The sequence below is a fragment of the Sipha flava genome, unplaced genomic scaffold (genome assembly GCF_003268045.1).
Source record: "Sipha flava isolate LNK unplaced genomic scaffold, YSA_version1 116_pilon_pilon, whole genome shotgun sequence".
Taxonomy (NCBI): domain Eukaryota; kingdom Metazoa; phylum Arthropoda; class Insecta; order Hemiptera; family Aphididae; genus Sipha; species Sipha flava.
This window is the reverse complement of record NW_020271740.1, coordinates 299742-324812: the sequence shown is the minus strand read 5'-3', so window position 1 is coordinate 324812 and position 25071 is coordinate 299742. Positions and strand designations below refer to the sequence as shown.

The following is a 25071-nucleotide window of genomic DNA, read 5'->3' as shown; positions in this document are numbered from 1 at the left end:
GGTTACTTAACTTTTCAATAAACAATTTCATGTATTCAATTTCTTTGGTAATTTTCCAAAAACAAAAACTAATATATATTTATATAAAGAAACAAAACAATTATCTAAAGTACACTAATGTAATTTTTACAAATTAAAAAAAATAATGTTTAAATCATACTTTACACTTATACATGTTATAATACTAACCTTATATACATTAATTAAATTAACTCATTGCTTATTGAGTTAATATCAAATGTTTAATTTTATTTAAAAAAAAAAAACATATTTACCAGTGTTTCTAAATTAATATTAAGAGTTAAAAATTAATAACAACAAATTAAGTACATTAATAAAGAAGTAAATATATTATACAAATTAATATTCATAAAAATATAATGTATTTATGTATACTGTATAATAATGAATAACACATTAAAATTATATTTTAAAGTTTACTTAAATATATCTAGTTTGGAACATATTATTAGTTATAATTATTTTAATAGGATAGCAAAATATATTCCTTTCGAATTTTTACTTAAACAAAACATAATTAATATTATCTATAAGAATCATCATTTTGTAAAATTGCCCTCGAAAACAAAAAATAATAATATTTACAATGCATTATGAATTGATGCATATTATTGTAAATTATTGTAAAAAGTAAAATAATCATAATAATAATAATAACAAACTAATAAGTTAAAAATATATACCATATTCTCAACTGATAAATTAATTGATTAAATTTTTACAATTAGCGATTATAAGATATACAATTTCAGTAAATAATTGTAATTTGATAATTTTATTTAAATATATAACATCAAATGAAATACACTTTACATACATTTTCTAGTAAAGCTTAATGTAATTAATAATAAAATGGTAAATGTACCTTTATTAATACATACTAAAAGTATCATATTATTCATCAAAGTCATGGTAATTATTTAGTACAAATTTCAAACCATCAAAAAAATACATATTCTTAGTTTAAATAGTTTAATACTACATTTATCAATATACTTAAAATAATTTCCAAAAAATGATTGTAATTCAATTAAGTTAATAACTCTATTAACATTATATAAGTAGTCTAAAACCTTTTTTTAACTATACTTTTCATACTCTATTTCAGCTATTTTTTTATAGAATTAAAGCATATTATTATTATTAAAACTTTCATGCAATATTGCCAAAAAAAGATACCTCAAATTTAATTTATTTATGAAACTGAATTTATTAATACATCATATGTAATAAAAATACTTAATACACTTTTAAACTATAATATATGGGAAAATATTAACTATTTATATATACAATGTCTTCAACAATGAAAAATTAGACAAACATTTGAAAAAAATATATAAACATGTATTACTTATTACACTAAATTATTGATGTATTATATGATGCAATTTTTTAAAAAATTTTTTTATAAATTATCTCATGATACTAAAATAATTATTTATTACTAAGAAAATTTTATTTTATTTGAATATACATAGTTAAATAAAATAAAATTAATAAGTATTATGTGTTAAAATTTATGTTTATATTTTTTAAATAATTATACAGAATATCTAACATAATAGTTTTGAGTTTACATAATTAGGTATATAATGAATAGAAATAATGTAAATCAAATTTGGTTTCAACAATGGCAAAAGTAAATTCAATTTTACAATTTTGATTTTTATTAAATAAACATATGTATTAATTGATATATATATATATATATATATATATATATATATTAATCAATAATGTAACAATTACCAGTTTTTCTGATTTTTGTGCTAGATAATTTACTCCTCCAGCTGGAGTAATGGTAACTTTAGTAGCATTAAATATTTAACATAGATATACAATTTTACTGATGCTAATTAAGTAGATTTTTTTGAAATTCTCCTGAGGGATAGTCTTGTAGTTGTCATCTTGTTAGGTGGACTGCCCATTTGTGGTGATTTATTAGATAAATGTTGATTATTCTTAACATTATTCTTTTTTAAGCGATTTGATAATCTTCTATTGTTTTCTCTTTTTTCAGCACTTAATTTCTGTTCAGCTGTTTGAAGTTTTGTATTGTTAAGTTTAGGAAGCTCAGATTTTTCTTCGTTATCTTCAGATGTACGTCCTCTATACATACGTTTTATCACTTGAGATTCTATAAATCCATCTTCTTCAATATTTTTGCGTTTACTTTTGCGAAAATTGTAATGTGGTGTTCCACTACTAATTGTTGAAGTGCTATCTTCAGACATACATGTTTCAGAATCTGCAGCAGCAGTATTTGAAGGTGATTCTGGGCATGAATCAATATGTTCAATTGAATCCAAAATAGGTTTTGTGCCGTTTATAAATGGTTTTGTTTCACAATCATTGGAATCTTGGTTCATTTCATTATACAAAGCTTGTTTTAAAAATGATACTTTGGTTTTATTTTTCTTAGAAGGACTACTTGTTAGTTCAACACCAGAAGTACTTACTGTGGAGGTAGTTGTATGAGACAAAACTGATTTACGTTTACTATGGAAGACATTTGAATCATTCGACTTTGATGTAGATGCTTGTAATAGACCAAGTGTTGGACTCACAGATTTATCTAAATCGTTTAATATGGCAACTTCTGGAAATAATTCATTTGTACTTGGTTTATCAACACCCAGACCATCAATATCGTCATATAAATCATATTCCTTGGGAGTTTCAACATTATGGTCAAATTTTTTACATTGTTCAAATACAAATATTTTTAAATCTTTAAATGTTTTTATTTTAGTTTGTTGAAATGATTCCTGTAGTTGTTTCAAGTTTTCGCCTTCTAATATTTTTTGAGTTCCAGGAGGCATTATTTTAGATAAACAGTTGTTCCAGTTCTTGGATGACAAATCATTTTTTAAACGATGAGTTAATGATCCAATTTTAGTGTTTATATTGGTAGTAGATTGATCATCTAACATATTGTACACAGTATTACTTAAAGTATTTTCATTTTCATTTTCTGATTCACACTCTATTTTAACTGGTTGTTTTGGAGATAGCTCTTCTTTATGTTTATCTATGGACAAAACAATATGAAATTGTAAAAGCTTTTAATAATAAATGTTTTATTATTAGAACGTGCTTAAGATCCAAGAAAATCCTATGGGTTAATTTAAGTAAAATTAGTATGTGTGTACTAAAATATGATAAAGTTTACATTAATAATTAAATTATCTAATTATAAATTTATATTAATAGTCATGGTTAATATTATTTTATATGTATTTATTTATTAAGTGCATCAATACTATCTGTATAACTAAATAAAAAGTATAATAATATTCCCAAATATTTATTAAAACACAAAATATTTATTATTTCATTACAATTGAATAGCATTTTTCTACTAAAAAAATAATTTATAAAATTAAAAATTAATCACTAATATTTCCATACATTATAGCATAATTTTTAATTTAATTTAAATGTTAGAAAAGTCTTAGTCCATTTTAAATTTTCAATAGTAAAGGTATTATATTTCTATCAAATAGTAGGAATCTATTAGTATCATAATATTATAAATTTATTTCTCTCTGAATTTTAATAAAACACACTGAATGAAATTTAGTTATAAATTTAAATTAAAATTGGTTTGTATTATTTTACTATAAAAAAAAAACTAAGAGTATAAACATTTTTACTAAATTATTGTATGACATATAAATAATTTGTGTACAATAAATTGAAGACTAAAAAATATAAATAAATAATAATCACTGGTTATTATTTTTACTTACAAGCATTTGATGTTTGGTTGGCAGTAGAAATTATTTCAGCAGCTGAAGCAGCAGCAATATCACTTAATGCTATATTTGGTTTACTTTCTTCTTTATTCATAGAACTGGAAATATTTAATGTGCTAGATGCACCTTCTGTAGTAATAGTAGATGAAACTTTTTGCTTCATTGTTGAATTATCATCGCTTTTCATTTTATTTCGATCATTTTCACTCAAACGCTCAATTGGAATCTGATTTGTGTTTGTAATTTCCATTTTGTTTTCATCAGTTTTGGTTATATTTTGTTGACAATCTTTTTCAATCATATTAGATGTACCTTTATTAGTTTCTTTTTCAATTTCGTGAGAATGAAATGATGGAATGTTAGTACTTTCTGAAGATCCAGGCGGAACAAAAGATGGCTCTTCTTTAATAGTTATAGTTGATTTTTCTTGAGTACAAACAACTTTATCATTGCTAGAATCATCAGTTATTTCTTGTTTAATACTTGAATTGCTTGGTTTATTATCACAATAGTTTTTTTGAATATTTTCCAAAATGTTATTTTGAGTTACAGACAATAATTCACTATTATCAGATGGTTCTAGTTTAGGTTTACACGGAAGAGTATGTATGACACTAAATGTACTTTGAGATGCTTGATTTTTTTTCATAACAGGAAACGGCAATTGCTTTTCATTATTATCAAGTACTTTAGCTTTTTCCAATGATTCTACAATTATATCAGATTTGTTTAATTTATGTTCAAAAACTGTTGAATTGTGTGAAGCATTAAGTACAATTTCATTTCCAAGACTAGTATTAGTAACTTGTAAATCATCAGTGGATAATGCTGACAAAATATTGGATTCGTTTATACTTTGGCCTAATATATTGGAAGAAATTTTGACATCATTTGAGCAAGAGTCTTTAGTTGTGATTTGATGAAAAAGAACAGGACCAGGTCCAGTGACAGGGCAATGTAATCTGTACATTTTTTGATTACTCCCAGCAGCCACAAGAAGTCTAACATTTCCTGCACTACCTTCAGGAATGGATAAAAAAGGTCCAGATGTTCCACTTACAACAATTTGCGTAGATTGAGATACTTTAGACTTAATTTCAGCATCAACATTAATTTTCTTAATAACATCATTGACATTAATCAATGCATTTTCAATTAAAGGAGTTTCTGAAATCACTGTTGTAGTTTGTTCATCTGAAATTCGCGAAGGCGAATTTATAATATGTGAAAAATGGCTTACAGCATTAGAACTATCTTCACTGTCAATAGCTTGCATGTCAGAAGTAGGACTCATTTCCATGCCAGACGATGAGCAAGATGTTTGTTGAGAACAAGTTTTTAAATTTAAGTGATTGGACTTTTTACGTTTAGCATTCAAGCTTGGATTTGTAGGTGGGTTTGTTCTACGTCTTGGAGCTGGCTTATTTTTTAGTTCGGGTGAATTACGAAGTTGTTCTGCATATTTATCAAGAATTGCGTATATTCTTTGAGTTGTTTGCTCATCTTCTTGCAATTTGGGTAAGGGTTTCTGCAACACTGGAACTTTAACAGTTGAAGTCGACGGAGAACTAACTGGTGTTTTAATAATAGGTTTTACTTTGTTTGCAATCTGTTTTGACCCATCAACTGGAATAATCGGCATACTGTTGTTGCTGGGGGATGTTACCATTGGTATAGGAGTAACACTACGAACGGAAATAATTGTGGATGGTACCGATACTGGTTCTTTTTCTTCAGTAGCTAAATCACTTACATTTGGTAATGTTTGATTTATAAATGAAAATGAACAGCGATCTCTTTCATTGCTTATATTAGATTTTTTGTTTAAAGGAAATAATGTTTGATTACTATCTGTATTAAGTAAGTCAACATTTCCTGTAGGCGAATGAATCTGAATTATTTCGTGATTTATTTGTGGTAATATACTAGCTGTACTCAATTCATTCATCAATGAAGTTTTCCTAACTTCTTCCAACACAGATTCAAATTCCCTCACTTGTTCCATCATTGAAGAACTAACATTTGATTCAGAAACATTAGATTTGCTTGCACTTATTGATATCTTATTGTTTAACGAATCAATAGTAGTTTTTACAATATTTGTAGAAATTAACTTTTCAACTGTTGAAGTTGTCTGTACTTCAGTACTTTGTTTGCCTTGACGAAAACAATTTTGTTGCCAAGTAGGATGTTTACGTAATACAGTTTGAATGATTGAAGGAGTAACTTTTAGTTGTCTTTGAATTTGGGTTACACTGTGTAAAGATTTTTCAATACTACTATTACCTTTTGAATCAGCTTGTATAGGAATTGAATATACCAAATTAGAACTAGATGATGCAATCGCTGAATTATTGCAATTTGAAGTAAATGCAGATAGAACTTTAGGAATGGGTAACCCAATAACTTCTTTTTTAACAATATTATTATCAATGTTACTAGAAAGTAAATGATGACTAGATGATACAGATACTTGAGGAATATTTTTAACAGATGAAACTGTTTTAGACTTCATTGTAACATTATTTTTGTTGTTGCCAAGTGTCATAATGTTATTAGATTTTGTCACATTAAGACTATGTTGAAGTTTACTTTCTATCAATTTTGGTGATAAGCAGTTCATAGAATTAGAACAAATTGGATCACCATCATGATTTGTCTGTACCCCTTTTGAAGATGAATATACTCGAGATGTTGATAAATTAGTTCGATTTATAACTGGCCCAGGATTTGAAGAGGGAATATTTACCACGTTTGATGAACAAAATGATGAAGTGTCATTGATAACAGATGAGCTTTGAAATTTTGTTTTACCGAAAACTTGTTGGAATCTTGGTAACATTGAGCCCGTGACTGTAACATTTGGAGATGCATTTGGTAAAGGTTTTGGCTTTTCTAAAGATTCTTTAACTTGCTTATTTTGAATTTTTACATTAGGCATGGTATTATTTATTGGAGAGATCAATGATTTAGATGGTTCTATTTGATTTATAACTTCATCTTGAACTGCATACAGAGTTCCTTTTTCAAATACAAACATATCAGACATATTGGCTTGTTTTAAAGCTCTGGTTTTACTTTCATAAGATCTCATATTTCCACGTCCTTTATTAGATGATTTAGAACTTAAGTCATTTTCCTGGCTAATACTAGAAACACATTCTGCAGTATTTTGGAAAATTGATACATTTGGAGTACTATTTTTATCTATGGTATGAATAAGACGTTGTGATTCTGAACTGCTAGTAACAAATTTAATTGCTTGCGAAGTAGCAGTAAATGTTTGACTTATTAATTTTAGATTGTCAATTTTCTTTTGTTCATCTGATCGATTTGATTTAGAAATATGGTTTAAATCGGGATTTTGAATTCTTAAGTTTTGTGAAGATGTGTATGATGAGTTATGTACATTTGTTTTTATAACTTGACTTTGAGTTGAAGCAATCATTAACGATATCACTGAAGAATTAGGATTCAAAACTTCATTTGATGGCTGTAAGTCAATACATGTTTGAGTCTGTGTACTTGAGACTGGATTTGCAATAGAATTATTTGATTTTAAATGATCAAATAAGTTGTTTTCTTTAAAAAATGAAGCATTCACAATTGAAGAGGTGCTAATCCTACTATTTATTGAATTCATAATTTGATCATTTAGTATAGATAAATTATTTGAAGTAGGATTATCAGTTATATTGGTACATATTTGAGAAGGTTGGTTATTTGGGGAAATCTTATTATGTAAACCATCAGAATGTTGGTTGTTAAAATTAACTTGCAAGCCAACTGATGTTTGAACCAGAGAATTTTGTTGAAGTTTTGAATCAAAGGTTACTTTATTTGAATTAATTGCTGATGGTATATTTGTAGAACGATTACAATTTGTTGATACAGAAGATATTGATGTTGGTAATGATAAATCAAATCGTTCACGATTTTTAATATTATAAGCTGAAGTCTTTTTCATTGCATTAGTATTTTGTCCTGTATTTGTAGTTACATGACTAGTATTATTCACATCAGAACTACGAACAATCACATTTGATGATGAATGTACATTTTCAGTTGTTGATTGTAGTCGTTCCCCAGAGGTTTGTAATTGAATATCATTCCAACGTCGATGATCAAGGTTAATTTGATTTTGATTTAATAGCACATCATGTGTTCCTATTGGTTTATTTGTTTCTAGCTGACCAGTACTGTGGACACATGTATTTGAATCAGTTGTTATTCTTTGATTACTTACAGACACACTTCCAGTAAAACTACATTCACCATGATGGGGAGTTCCAGAATTTTGATTGGAATTTATATTATTTAATGAATTTGATTGATACATAGACACAAAATCATCCAATGATTGAGCATTATTTTGATTATCATTACTTTTCTTTTCATTTTCGTTATTTGAATGATTTGAAACATGATCAGTTTGTGTTTGTGAAACATTTGTTAAAGTCTTTGATGTAGCTTGAATTTGTACAACATTAACAATGTGATCTGTATTTACTGGCCTGATAAAATCTAATGAACTAAGTTGAGGAATTCGTTCAGATAGCATAGTCAAATGTTCATTATTAGGAGATGGGAGATCAAAATCATGAATTTTTTCCATTGAATTTTTATTACTGCTTTCAAGTTTTTCATCTTTTTTGCTAGGCCTTTTTCTAGGATTCCACGAATAGTCAAAATCTTTATGTTGATTTTTATTGACAGTTCTTTTTTCTCGTTTTACTCTATCTATTGGATTAGAGTTTCTATTAGTGTTGGGTATTTTATCTGATTCACTTTTGAAAACTTCCACATTTTCGTTTGAAATAGAGTCAATTGAATTATCTCCATTTTCATTTGATAAATTAGTATTTTTAGACTGAGTTTCATCATTTAAAAAGGAGCTTACAGTCGAGTCATCATTTTCTTCAAAACTATTTTGATATTTAAAACTTTGTCTGGTTTGTATACCATCAGTTTTAGGTGTTTCAGGTTGTTCAACTTTTGGCTTTTTCGGTGGTCTAGCTTTAGATGATTTAGCTCTTGCTGATCGTTTGCGTGAAGTACCTTTCCGTTTTCTTGAGCGAGCTTTTCCTTTACGCGAACGGTGTTTAACATATTTTCCTGAATGAGATAACATATCCCCAGATGAAACAGCTGATGGTAAAGAATCTTCATCACTTAAATAATTGTCACTGCTAGAATAACTTTTACTATGAGATATTTTTTTATAATTCACTCCTGTTAATTCATTATATTTTTCAACGTCCATTTTAATGAATTTTAAATCAGAATGTTTAAAAGTATTTCGTTTGATTATTAAATCCAAGCTTTCTAAATAATTTAAGCATTCAAATTTCATTTTTGACCAATCTAAATTCCAATTGAAGTTTCCATAGCGAGGTACTTTTATAACTGAAATTAGATCATCTTTCATGATTGGTGATAGTGGCTCTGGCAATTTATCTAGCTCAGAAATTATCTTAGTATAACTATCATATTCAACATAATCAGCCATAAATTTTTCTATTATTTCTGGTTTATAATGAGTATTGGTTTCAGGTACAGGTTCTTCAATCTTTATACCATCTTTATTAGAATTAAGAGTTTTACGGTATTTTATTGGTTTAACACGAGGTTTATCGTCATAAAAAACTTCAGAATCAAAATCCATTGGAACTTCTGAAACTTTTCCACTCTTAGAAGCTAAATTTTCTATTCTGGTCAAAAGATCACTTGAAGGCAATAAAGTATATGCAGATAAAATACATTCTCTGCATACAATCACTAAATCTTCTAGAAGATTGGCCAATTTTAAATAACCTTGGACTAGCTTCTGTATTGATTTAAGGGATCCATCTGAATCATTCAACTGTTTGCAACGTTCTTTTTCATTTATATTCTTGTTTATTGCAAGGATATACATTTCCAAGTACAAAGTTCGAGACAATTTAGAACCAAACTGTAAACAGAAAATATAGTAACATTAAATTTATGTTTATTATAATTTGATATAATATCAATACTGTTATTACAAATAAAATTAATAAAACAATCACATTCAACAAAAAACATGATTAAGGTTAGTTTCATCCTAATTAAAACAATGCTGTGAATGCATTAAAGCAATAACTGTTTATTAAATCAAATAAATTTATTTTTTCTTGATATTCAGTACTAAAAAACAGTGAAGCTAATGATTTTTAATATTTAAAATTAAATTATTGGATTATGTTTTAAAAGTTTTTGCTTACTTCATTATAAATAATATCAATTAACCAATATAAATGATCGGTTGTAGATGCAATTTTAACAAATCTTTGGATCATATTTTTAATACGAGAATACATATCAGATTTCAAGTCAGATTCCATCAATGTTTTCATCAAGACACTCCATTGCTTCGTTATCCAACAGAACTCTTTAATATATCTAGGTTTTTTGAGAGAGGTAGAAACCAAAATGCAAGCAGCCATTTCACAAACTTCTACCATATCTTTCCAGATTCTTGGTCGACTTTCTTTTTTTTGATTTGAAAAACTCTGAATTTTATCACAATACCTTTTTATTAAAAGCTGCCCATCATCTTTTGGAGTAAACCTGAGTAACTAAAAATTAAATTAAATAAGTATATATTTAAAATTTAGTAAATACAATTGCCTGTTATTTAATACAAAAAACAATTTACATGATCAACAAGTTCTTTTTTTCTATTTGCCCTTTCAAGGCATGCATAATAAATATCTCTGATGAAGAGAAAATCTTCTTCTTCAATATGGTATCTACTTTTTAATTCAAAATTTATCAAACGCATTGCCATACAGGATAATCTTAAAGCTTGAGCGTCACACTTTTCCTCACAAAGTATTTTTAAGCGCAGAGCAAATATGTTACTCTTTTCAAACTGGATAAAGTTGGCAACTAAAAACATAAAAAATTAATTTTTTTTTTTAGAAAGCCTTTTAAAATGTATTTAAAAATATTTCAATATTACCTTCTTCTTCACATGGATCTCCATAAAGTAATTTTGGCAAATAATGATGATCCCATGGGTTTTGTATAATAGAAAGCATAAAATGACAAGATTTTATTGATTCTAGGTGAACTTTCATCAGATGTAAGCTAGCTAACATTCTTTTGAAAATCGAAGAAAGTTCAATTTTATGTTTTTTTGGAATATTTTCCCAATCGGGATGTAAAACGAGAATAGCAGATTCACTAAAAAAATAAAACAAAATTAATAACATTGTTAATCATATATTACAATTTAGTTTCTTATAAAGTAATAAATACACGAATACATTATTTTGATGGGTTATAAATTGATATTAATAAATAATTTATGTTAAAAATCAAAATATATTAAAATTAAATAAATTACATATAAATGTATCATAGTACAATAATTTGTACTTTTAAATATCAAAACTCAAAAAAATAGTAAATTATTAAATACTTATTTTTTATCTAATATATACCACAAGATAAGCTTTAATACAACTAATAAACTGAAATTCATAAATAAGAATTAGTTTAAATATAGTTTTATAAATACTGTAAAACTGGAAGACTGAGATGGTTCGGGCATGTGATGGACTAAAGAAAACAAATTCAGTAATAGTTGTTATGAAAATAAACATTGAAGGGAATAGAGGATGATGAAGACTAAAAAAGAGATGAATAGATACGATTGAGAATAATAAGAGGGCCATTGATATGTGCATAGGGGATATAGAAAATCAAGTTGAATGGAGGTTTAAGACAAGGGTGACCAACCTTATATAGTTGGGAAAAAGGTGAAAGAGAAGATGTACTGTAAAACATTTTAAAGTACAGTTCCAAACTATGTACACATTCCTGGAAAAATATATTTAAATGTACTTAGTATGTATAATATGCACTCTACTTATTAGTAGGGTGCAGATTTCAATGCAAAAATACATTTTTATTTCTAAATCCTTATACAATACTCAATTTAGCAAAAAAAAAAAAAATGTTTTAAATGGTGTAGATTCATATAATTAAATTTTTATTTTCCATTTTTTTGTTATATTTACTTCTTTAATGCATTTATGGTATTATCACTACAAATAAGGACAATATTTTCATATTTTTTGTTTAAAAATTTAACATTTTTGGAAAATATTAAAAAAATTTCAAGTATTCAATATTTTTCTTTAATCAAATTAATGACTACTACATATTATCATCTTATGTTATCGTTATGTCATTACAATTTGGTATAATAAGCGATAACGATAACAATAATACGAACTACGTGTGTGGAAAGCATTGATCGAATAAAATAAAAAATTTTGAGTGCATTTTTAGTAGTTATTTCTCACATTTTGAATACATTTTTTTACGTCATTAATTAAACTATTTAAATTTTTAATACATTTTTTTACATCATTAATAACATTTTTTAGAGTATTAATCCCTAATAATAAGTATTATATACTATTTACAAAATGTATTAAACATCACATTTAGTATTTAAAATATAGGCTTTAATATATATCACAAAATATAAATACAATTTATTAACTACTCAAAAGTAAAATATACGTAAAATATATTACCCAATAGCATAATGCAAAAATACATGTGTTCCAGCGCAAGGGTCATCAGAAAGTATACTACTACAGTTTTCCCAAGTCTTTATTAAATTTAGTACTTTAGTTTCAAAAGTTGTACACAGATCTCTTGTCACATTCTCAAACTTCTAAATTATAAAATTTTAAAAACATGTTATTAGTTTGATAAAATATACAGAATAAACTTATTATTTTATACTACATAAACTCTATAATTTTCATAATCAATACATTAACATTTACCATTATTATAATATTAAAAAGAAAACATTTACCTTTATTAAAATATTAAGAAATTGTTTATGATTACACTAGAAGTTTAACAATATTGTAAGGTTTGATTGAGGATTTCTATACAGAGCATTTTTACCTAGTAAACAAGTTCTCAAAAAGCTTTTTCTTGAATTAAGATTAAATGTATTTTTATACAGGTATCAAAAAAATATAAATCAATTCCGAAATTGAAGAATATTTAGATAGAAAATAAACTAACTTACATAAATTTAAATAAATACCTAATTCTATAATAACAATATAATTAATATAAAATTGTAAGTATGTTCTAAAAAGTTATTCAAGGAAATATTTAAAAAAAATAGTTAATAATACTAAAACCTTCACCAAATAAATAAATTTAATATAATTCACTTCTTTAGTATCATTTTTCCAGACCAATTAAAAATTATAACACTATTGACATTATTTTGATCAAAAATATCATTAATTTGTTTAATATTTAATAATATGATTATTGAAATTAGTTATTAATTATTGATTACATAGGTATTAATGAAAAGATGATAAAATATTAAAATTTTAAATAGTGCAAAGATTTACAAACTATACTTATTGATACATAGATATACAATCAATACAGATAGTTATCTTTTGGTATGTTGAAGTGATAAGAAAAAAATTATTAATTTCAAGTACAAACAGTAAAGTTAGTAAATTATCTACATTATAATTTTGAGATTGTTCATTCATCTCTTTCCTAGTTTTTTAACCTAATATGAATGTTTTTATCAGAAAACTATTTAAGAACTCATTATTTAATAAGTAAATTTGAATCATAAAAAATTATTTATATACATAAAAAAAAAAAAGATATTTAAAATGCAATATCTAATATAGAAATCATAGAAAATTATATAACTTAAATTAACCAATACAAAACCCTCCATGATAACATATTACTTAATTCTGACTTATGTGAAGATAGTTAAGATGATAAAATAGAAGAATAAAAATAAAACGAGGATTATATATACATATATACTTATATTATAAATATAAAAGAACTATTATTCCTCTCAAAATAGTGAGTATAACAATCAATTGAGAAACAACATAAATTAAAATAATTCAGTTTAGAACAAATTCGGTTCTATCAAATAATAATATCTGTTGAAAATTCAATATATAAAAATAAAATGTAATGTACTACTAACCTTAAGTCCTCTAAAATAAAATGGTGCAAGATATGGCATGGGGGTTTTCCTTGGATATATAATACAATCAATCGATTTATGATTTTCATACATAGCAATCTGTGAATATAAATAAATATTTGATTAATAATTATTTATCAATAATTATATTACTACAATAATACATATTTGATAAAAATACCTATTAAAAATAAGTATTTAGTATATCAAATTGCACTCAATTTTATTTTATCAGAAGTGTTCCCGAGTGGGTAAACTTAAGTAGTTACAAATTAAACACACTGAAAAACATTCCTGATTACCTTAATTATTTTATAATATAAGCATACAGGGATGAAAATATTAATTATTATAATTATTCAAAATGCAAATAAAATATAAAAGCAATAAATCAAAAAATTGGTAGGTATCTATATCTCAGTCAGCTCAGTCTATATTAAAATGTATAATCAATAAGTACTAAGAAATCTAAATTTCATCCAAATAAATCAAAAGTGATAATATTAGTTATCATTCTGACATTTAATTAAAAAAAAAAAAAAAAATCAAGATATAAAATTGTATAGTTATAAGACATAAAATAAAGAACTATCTACATAAAATGATTTAAAAATACTGTAGAGTAAAATACTGCTTTCATAACTTTTATACAATTTAATATAATGTATTTTATTAACTATAAGCATATAAGTATAAAGCAACATATAGCAAATAATTTGAAAAACATTTAATATATTTGAATAATAAAATGTTATTGGGAATAGATAAACATTGTCAATTACGACATTGGAATCAAATATTGATGTTACTAAATTAATTTTTTTTTTTACAAAATTGAATAGGTATTTACATGTAGTTAAATTTGTTCTTTTATTTAAAATAATGTGTTGGTAAATTATATATACTGATTTAAACATAGATTAATAGATGTTTTAAAAAATTAATAAAAAAATATTTAAAAACATAATATAACTTCATATTGCAAAATATTAATTCATTGTTAAATATTTCAATAAAGAAAATAAAATCCGTGAATTTTTAAATTATACATAGTGTGTATAAGATAAAAGTAATTTTTAATTATATTATTTTAATAAAAGAAAACATAAAAACAATCACAATGTATTATAATATTTGGCATTCATGTACAATACTACATATTAATAATAGGTTTTAAAAGAAATTATGAACTATTATAAGATATTAAGGAGTTTCATAACCAATGTATGTTATATCCTTGTCTTTCATATTATGTGAGGCTATCAATTATTTGTCAATTAGTAAAATTAATGAATAAAAATAAGGATCCAGAAAATATAATCATTATGTACATGAAATCTACTTGAGAACATTTAGGTCGATTTTAGATTAATATTAAAATTTTATTTCAAAAAATTATATAATACTCAAAATTATTTTTTAATATTAAAATATAATTTTTAGAAAATTAGCATTTTAAATATAGTAATGCGACTCATCAATTGTATATAAAGGATCTTCTTCACTGATTCAATGCATCAATCATAGTTATGAACAAAAAAATAGACAGTATGTACAGTAAAACCTCGATAAGATGGAACCTATTGGAACCATGACATGTTTCCGTGTTAACGGGGTTTCCGTCTTGACGGGGTAAGTTAATTATGTAATTTGAAATGAAACTAAAAAAATGTTCCATAATACCGGGGTTTTCGTCTTATTGAAGTTCCATCTTATCGAGGTTTTTCTGTACTATGTTGCATATATCACTTTTCAAATAAAAAAATAAAACATATCAGTTTGAAATTTCTTTGAGTAAGTTAACCAATAAATTATTCTTATTGATTGTTGAAAAGATAATTATAACTCATTATATTAGTTATTCAGTGCAAGTATAGAAAAATTCATTATAAGTTAAACTTTAAATATTGATGTTGACCATAATATACACATTTGAAAAACCATTGTAGTATAAAGCAGTGGTTCCCAACTGTTTTGACATTACGGATAACTTAGAGAACTTTTGATGAGTCATAAACCACCTCAATTGTAGACCATATCTTTCTAATAAACAAGAATCAATTTTTTTTATACATTTTAGAATTTGGATTATGAATAAATAAAAAAAAATGCAATTCCTTATAAGAGGCTTATAATAATGGTTATAATTGAACAATTTTAAGTAAAAGTTTAAAATGATTAACAATTTAACAAAAATTATTCTAATAAAACAAATGTACATCATATTAATTAATTTATTAATAAGTAAATTGCAATCATAAAAACAATTTATTGTGATTCTTGAGTTGCATTACTTTAACTATCAAAAATTCATGGGGAAATACTACTCAAAGTTACATGTACATCTTTAAAAACTAAACAATTTCTTTGTTTATTTTTAATTTAAAGCAATCTGAAAATTTAATAAATGTACATCAGATATATCATCTTTTTTTTTTTCAGAGTAATTTTATATAACTGACAAATTTTAATAAGAAAAATCCAAAAGAACACAAATCTCGACTACAGAACCATTAACAATAAAAATGCATTGATAATTAGATTTGTTCTCTATTATTCTATTGATAATATATGTGACAATATGATATGTATAATGTATAAAATATAAATAAATGACGTAATATACACAACTGTCAGTATTTATGTAACGTACCAAAGGAAAAATTTAATATTTTTAAATTTTGTAGGTATGGCTTGCGGACCATCAGTGATCCAGGGACTTGTAAACTAGTCAACAATAAAATGTCTGAGATCAATGAAATCGAAGCCTTGATTAGGGGACCTGAGGGAAAGCGATTGCCGTTAGGCAATGAATACATGTTGATGGGACGCTAGGGAACCGTAATACCGAGTAAGGATGCAATCAAGGGAGCACAATGCGGCACTTTGAACTTACCGTATGGATGTGGCCTAAATAGGCGCCGCCGCCGCACTTACAGGCCGGGTTGTAATAGTCGGACCCGAGCACTTCCTTCGATTCAGGGACCCACGCGGTGGGCTCGATCTGGTCCGATCCGTCCGACTCGCACAACGTTATCACCTCATCGTCGGACGATTCCAACGTGGTGCACGGAGGGTGAAACTCGTCATCGGACGATTCCAACGAGGTGCTCGGAGGTTGGGACTTATCGTTGGACATGGGTGACATGTTGAACGAACGGCAGTGGCGACCGCGTCCGACGGAATCTTGAAGGCGCAACGATAACGTGCGTTACACAGGTGTCGTATGCGGGGTACCGTCCGGAGGGGGCGCGATGTCGGACGTCGAACGATACGGCCGCAGCTACGGCATCTCTCCGCACGCACGGGGGGCTCAGCGACAACGTCGACTGGGTGCCGGTGGGTAACGGTATACGACGAAGGAAACGCGACAACGGCGACCGAGACACGAGTAGCAATGGCGAAGGAACGAAGGCGCGTGCGGCTGCGGCTGTACCGACGAAGACGAGAGCAACGAAACGCGGTTCAGCGCATGGTAACGATTGTTACTACTGAACGGCAATAACAATGTAACCGCTGTCGCGCGTGTCGGCGTTACATGCGTACAGCATAATATTAATTTACAGTATTATTATTATTAAAATCGTGGAAAACAAAACCAATGCGATTGAAGATAACGTCGTGTATATATGTACAGGTTACAATATCACTTTTGTGTGTGAGTGCCGTGCGTGAGCGCGTGCGGGTGAGCTGGTGTGTGCGTGCGGAAACGGCTCGACCGTGTGCGTCTGTGTGCGTGCGAGTGCATGCGTGCGCGCGTGTGTGAGTGTGTGCGGGTGCGCGTGTTCGTGCGTGCGTATCAACGAGAGAGTGGGCTGGGAGAGGGCGACCAAGAAAATCTAGGAGAAAAAAAGTAATAATAATAATAATAATAAAACAACTTCTGTACAATCATCGGAAAGGAAGTGCACGATAAGTGGATGGCTTGCAGTACAGACCACATAGGCGGTGGTGAAAACAGTGTAGCCGGCGGCTGCGGGACGGACGGACGCTACGCCGCTACCGGTGCCCACGGTACAGCCAACCCTCGGCTGTTGCGGGGGTGCGTTTTACGGGCGGTCGCCGTGCTCGGTCTCGTCGTCTCAGCCGTCGGCGGCGGACGCCCTGCCGGTGCACGGAGGCCACCACCGCTCGCCCGTGGAGGTAACGAAGCCGTTATCGGTGTCACGACGACCGTCCCGTTGATAAGAAACGCTTGGCGATATATTTTTTTTCCCATCATTGTTAATTCGTTTTATTAGCGGCAACGCCCGCGCTGGGATAGTAATCGGTTTCGTTCCGCGATCTTTTGCCGTGAATTACCGGTGCACTTGCGTTGAGCATTTCTACGCTTCCAGTCTCAACGCGCATTGTTTGCGGTGTGCACCAACGTATTTTACGTATTACGTTCACGTAGTAACAATGAACAGTAATAGCGACACACGAAACGATGTGATACGTTTGTAATATTATCGCCAAAACTGTAACATAACATTACAATAGTACGTAATCTCGAATGTTGACAGTTGTAAACGAACGGCGTTTGATCGAACCGTTCGATCTCTATAAACGTCATAACACTCATTACGGTACGGGACGGTGGGACCCAGGTTTGAAGTATTTTGGGACGGATGTTGAGAAGATGGCCAAAGAAAAGACGAAAGGAGAACCGTTACGACCTATGCAAAAAACAAAGTTCGAATACGTGGGCCACGGGTTCCCACAGCAATCCGTTTAACGTAACATAACGCGTTTGCGCCGCCGAACAGTTTATCGGCGTCGACGGTACACGTTCGCACACGGTGTTTGATTGCGATTCAAATATTCATGTATGATTATTATTTTTGTCGTCATTATTATTGTTTTTAAATAGGTACGGCCCGTTATGGTCGTCATTGTCATCGTTACGATGACGGCGGCACGCGCTTTCGTCCATTAGACGTGTTGCGCAAACATGGTCCGTAGCGAAAGGTGGAAGGGAGGTGCAAAGGTATTGTCTTGTCCTTTCTACCGTAAGTTATAATAAACATTTTTAACGCGATAGATATATCAAATCCGCGACCACTTGAAATGTTGAATACGTCGATTCCGGTGATAACATAATAATAATAATAATAATAATAATATATAATTATTATTTTCAGGTGCCAAAGAAATGTAAAGTAAGTAGTGGAACCGGACAATGGACTACAAATGTATATGCAGTGCTTTTACAACCATGCCGATTTAAAAATATACTGTTTTGTACAGACTTAACGGTGTTAAAATCTGTTGGAATTCGGTACGCGCTGCAATATAATAATACATTATTAACCGGCACGAGAACGAGGTAGCGTGTTCGGGTCGTATGTATTATGGTCATAGGCGCAACTAGGGGGGCTAGCCCTTAGGCCCCTAGTCCCTCCCTCCCCATAAATATTCCATGTTATGCATGGCATACTCCAACTTGGCTCAGAATCTAAAATATATTAACATGGTATATAAGAGTAGGGGTAATCTACAGGTTATTTGAAGTTTTGGTATGAGGGCTGTAGCCCCCCTCCCCCAGATTTTTTATCCTAGTTGGACCTATGATTGTGCCAAAGAAACGTGTCACGATTGCGGCTAAGGAAATATTTCGGTAGTGCGGGGAAACTGTGAACCATAACTGATGGTGCACGGCAAAATCATCGACAAACTGATTTACCTTCTCTCCCACTCATTGTCACATACATTCCTCGTAATCCTAAACTGTTTTTGAGTAACGTTTATTCAAAAGAACCGAGCATAGCCATCCCATCTAACCTAACTAGGAGCGTCGGGTTTGAATGGTTCGTGTACTTAAAAAATGTCTCCAATCTACCTTTCGGAAAGCGTCATAATTAGTGCATGACAGAATAATACCTGTGTAGTAGGTACATTTAATTTATTCGATCACATTGTTATTGAAATAAATATTTCTAATTAATATTTCACATTTTTCGAATTTATTGCCGGTTTTCTCATTAAATCTATTAAGGTACCGAGTTAAATGGCCCAAACGAAATAGCGTAAATTATGTTTTTACATTATGCGTTTTATTTACAATTTTACTATACTTGTGTTCAGTTATTTTTATTTTTTTGTTGATTTTTATTAATTATTTTCTTTTTTTTTTATTAAATAATTTATAATCGATCATATATATTACCTATAATGCAAAAATTTTAATAATTAATAATGTTTTAGAATTTTGAATTCATGTAGGAGTATTTTAATCCTAGTACCTACATTAAAATATTTAATGATATATTTTATAGCTTGCTGTAACTAAAGATTTTTTCTAAGTAGGTTTTAAATTTTAAAATGTCAAAACTATATTATTATTATTATTATTAAACATTCACTAGTGATTAACGACTTGTCCACAATTCGCATAATTTATTAGGCATTATAAATAACAAACTTTAAAGTATGAATAATTTAAGTACGAAATTATTAACAATTGTCTACTTATATAAACTATATTTCATATCTATGTGTGTAGGAGGTATAGTTTTTATTTCTGATTAAATGCATTTACATATTATACGTGTACAAGTACCTACCATTAATTAATTAATTCATAAATAAAATATCACTGTATTTTTAAAGAACAACAATGATCAAATATTTTTGTATAATTAATATAAACTCTACATACCTATTTATATAATATAATCCAATCTCATATAATTATGTGATACATTTTGACGGCTGAAAATGGGTGATAAATGTCTTATATTAATATATTATCGATAATATTACTATTTACAGTAGCTTAAAACGACAACAGGAAGTTGTAGCTAGTAAACATGATATTTATTATCACTAATTACCATTATCTAGTCTTATATATTATGAGACTTCAAAATCAATCCTTTAATACAAATCATAATATTAAACATAGTATTAGTATATATATATATATATATATATATCTTTTATCATAGTATATATCTTTTATAACTATACATTGATTTACATAATATATTACAATATTAAACAATAAGTGTTTACGTTATTGGTATTATCGATAAGAAAGGCATAGTTGAAGACGAAGAACACTCCCTTAAAAATACTTTGACATCAATAGTATACTTATCTTATAGAATAATAATTAAAATATATTATAGGATTATATGAATTCGTTGTGATTAATCGAAAAGTTAGGCTATTCTTGGTACGAAAAGTTGTTGGATTAGAATTTTTTAACAATTAAACTAAACTTTGTTAAATTAATTAACAAAGAGTAGAATGGTGGTCATACGTTTTAATAGATCAGGGGCGCTAGAATCCTGAATACGAACTCAGGACTGCAGTTTATTGTTTACGCTAACACGTCACTAGGTTATCATTTTGGATTTACGTACAGTGACACTTGAATTCATAATCTCGTAATTGCAGCACTGCAGACTGATATAATAGTGATGAATTACAATAGGTACCATAATGGACCATCGAGATCCACGACGATTTGTATGATGCAGTCACGATTGTTTATAAAAATTATAAACATGTTGGTACGGTGTGCATTTTAACAGTATTATTGTTCTTGGAAAGAAATAATACTGTTTACGCGTTCAAAACTCGACCGCCGTCGTCATAACAGCTGCAGGCTTCAGTACCGAAATACACGGTAATTATGCATACATGATGCACAACATACGTACGCGTGTAGTTAATATTTAAGCTGTAAACACACACGTATTAAGCTGAATCCATCATGGTTAGCCGTACAGTTGTACCTGTTGTAATATTGAAACGTGTATAATCCCGAGGAATCGTACGGCGGCATGCTTGCTAAAATGTCCAACCGTTCTGAATTCGAGATAGTATCGTACAATAAAGATGCAATGGAATGTTAATGAAAAATACACCTATACAAGTTTCACGGTTACATATGTCCGTTTTCCGAACGTGATTCCAAGAAATTTAAAGACGAAAAGGTAATACGCGTAATACGCTTCCGGCTATTCAGAACACCCTCTCGGCCTCTTATATATAATATTATTATTATAAACCAATTAACCGTTGTATGGTCGTTTTATTGAATCAAATGGAATCACTACCTACCATCTCTTTCGCTCCCTTGTTAAGTGTTATTATTAGGGTTCGGAAGCTTTAGGAATTGCATATTGTTCTGTGTGCTCTCGATTTATAGCAGACCAAGCTAGACATCTGAGCTATACAACGTTGAGTTGAAAAATTGAAAATTAAAAATGCATATTTTGCATATTTCGTTAATTTTAGAGATAAAATGTATATTTCGTCGATTTTCATTGATTTTCGCATATTTGTATGCATATTTAATATTTTCTAAAAAAATTAATTTTGTTCATTCATAACCAATTTATTTTAAATAATGTTACATAACATAACGCTAATAACGTGGAAAATGTCCATCATATAAAATTCAATATTATTTTTCGTGGTTATTTATTGTTATTTTTTTAAGTCTACTATGAATTTAACGAAAATATTAATGGTTCGACGCAACAGGTATTATACAACATACGAGTATATTTATTAAGTATTTCACAAATAATGAAAATATATTTGTTTTACTATTTTTTCAGTTCAATAAAATGTCAAATGCCAACTGATTATGCGTCATATTTTAGTTTTCAACAATACAATTTTTTTAAATATAGGTTTTTAGAATTTACTAATTAATTTTTAATAAATAAATAAATAAATATTTTATTTGCATATTTTTTGCCTTTTTATGCTCCTGTAACTTCCCAACCCTAATTATTATTATTTTTATTTATTTTTGAAAAATATTTTTTTGGTCGATGTCATTTTTCTCTTTTACTGATTCAACTAATCGTTATAAATATTAATACGAGTAGGTATACGAGTACGATTTACTGTCTGAATCATTGCATTGGCATCAAATTATAACGGTACACAAATAATATTCATAATTTCTAATCCTATACTCATATATTTACCATGTATACTTAATTGTTTTACCTACATGATCAGTTATGAATAATATCGACCTTAAATAATATTTTATCTTAATACGAGTATAATGCGCATCATTTTTAGCCGATTATTAATTTTTAACTATATATCAACAGAAATTAAAAATATAATATAAATTTGCTTTTTATTGGAAACCATTTTGTATTGATTGAATACCATTAGATATTATACATTTGTGTTACAATATATGTAATACAAACATTATTCAATAAATATTTACGTTCGACATTTTTATTGTAAAAATTAAGATGGCAAAAAAGTAAATAACAATATAAAACTGAATAAATCAGCTATAAAACCGATAAGAAAACGAATTAACAGTACGTAGTACATATTGTTACAACACGAACATATTATTATATAGGAAATAATTGGTAGAAAGCTGATTTGCAATGACTCAGTATAACCAACATATGTTCGCTATGACCATAATTAATAGAATATTTAATTAAAATATTGATATTCTAGTGGCGTAGGTAAGGGGGATGTTGGGGTTTTAACCCTTACCCATTTCCAAAATCCCGGTCAGTAAATAAATAGGTAATATTAAAAAATAATTATTACATAAATATATCAAACCTTCTCATTAATAATTTTAACCTAGGACCATGAGATATATGATCGGGATTTTAAACAATGAGTATATGCATGTATTATCATCGGCCTACCAGAATTATATAATGTATTATGTATTGATAATATTACAATAATATCACGTAGTAATATATGTATTATCCTATCACACAATATTATTATTAGGAGAAAACCTTGACCAATACCTAAATTGAAAATGGCTCAACAGTCCAATAACTACATAATATAATCATTGGCGGACTGAAATACTAAGAGTCCGAGATGCGCTTTATGTAAGGGGGCTGAACTATATATATATATATATATATATATATATTACCTATTAATAGAAACGATTTTATGAGGACCTTATCTTCTTAAAACATGTATTATGTTTCAATTTCTTATGTTATTTTATTCATTATATTTATGTTCTACACCCGAATTTATGTTTATAACGATCTTGGTTTTTGGAAATTTTATGTTAAAAATTAAGATTTTTTAATTAAATTGTAATAAAATTGGTATAATTTATAAATAATTCTGATCTATAGAAAACATTTAAAATTTATCGTGTAAGTAAAATAAGTAGAAAAATAATATATAAATATAGTGGACAGTGGCGTAAATTGGGTGATGCAAATATAGCAATATTATAGCAATTGCATCACCACATTTGAAATTTGATAGAGGAAGTTTATATTATTGCACCACCGGAAAGTCATAAAAAAATTTATACCTACCTATAATTTCTATTTTCAAAAGTATATATTTGTTTTACAAATGACAAGTATGCATAAAATTTAATTTTCGTGCAAATGTAATTTTGTATCAATATCTTAAACTCTATTTCAATGGTACAGTTCGATTAACATTTTTTCAACGATAATATAAATTATTTATTATTAATTGATGAATTTGATGCAATATGTTTTAAAAGACGTCGAATAGGTTAGAAATAAAAAAATATGATGACTGACTGCCCATACTCCATATTCAATTTTATTCACTAAATTTAACTGAAAATTCGTTGTTGTATGATAATCTTTTACACAATACATAAACTAAGCAAGCTGCTTCCACATCATCTAATGTATTTATATCCAATATGTTTAACGCCATTTTAAAAAAAATTAAATAAAAAAATAACAAAAACGTTGTACGATGTACATGCATATGCATATGAATACGTTTAATTACCAAATAACAGTATTTTGGACAACGAGATTAGGTTACACCATTTCCCGCGTGTACATTCCCGATAATATTTGTTTCAAAAACAAGTTGTTAAAACGCGTACGCTAGCGTCTAAAACGCATAGTGTGTAACTAACCTGACGCCAGCGTTTTGAATTCCGCATTTTTAAAACCAGCTTCAAAGTTAAACATTTAAATATTTTACTGTAGAAGCATTTTATAAATCATTTTCATACTTTTGGTGATATTAGGTTCTGAGTTGATGATATTAAATGACATTATGGGCGTGCACAAATCTTTTTTTCAGGGTAGGTATGCAAAGGGCTCTCACTGCCTACGCCCACCACCACTGAAAGTTAATTTAAGCGTTCAAAATGCTGGTAAAAGTATATACACAAACGTCTTAATAATTTTTTAATTTTTTTCCTAAAAAAAAAAAAAGTAACTGAATAGCTATTTATTAATTATTATAACTATCTTCATAATTATAATTTAAAATAAATTATGAAAA

At 28.1% G+C, this 25071-nt stretch overlaps 1 protein-coding gene across 1 annotated transcript; it reads right to left on the bottom strand.

Annotated features, from left to right (window-relative positions):
* Window positions 1-1616: 1616 nt before the first annotated feature.
* LOC112692600 (myb-like protein U) lies at window positions 1617-17749 on the bottom strand. Its single transcript, XM_025567330.1, has 8 exons — window positions 16718-17749; window positions 13822-13920; window positions 12356-12498; window positions 10768-10991; window positions 10462-10694; window positions 10028-10381; window positions 3777-9735; window positions 1617-3055 (listed from the first exon to the last, which is right to left on the bottom strand). The coding sequence occupies exons 1-8, from the start codon at window positions 16967-16969 to the stop codon at window positions 1881-1883; spliced, it is 8439 nt and encodes a 2812-aa protein (XP_025423115.1). The 5' UTR covers window positions 16970-17749; the 3' UTR covers window positions 1617-1880.
* Between the last annotated feature and the right edge of the window lie 7322 nt (window positions 17750-25071).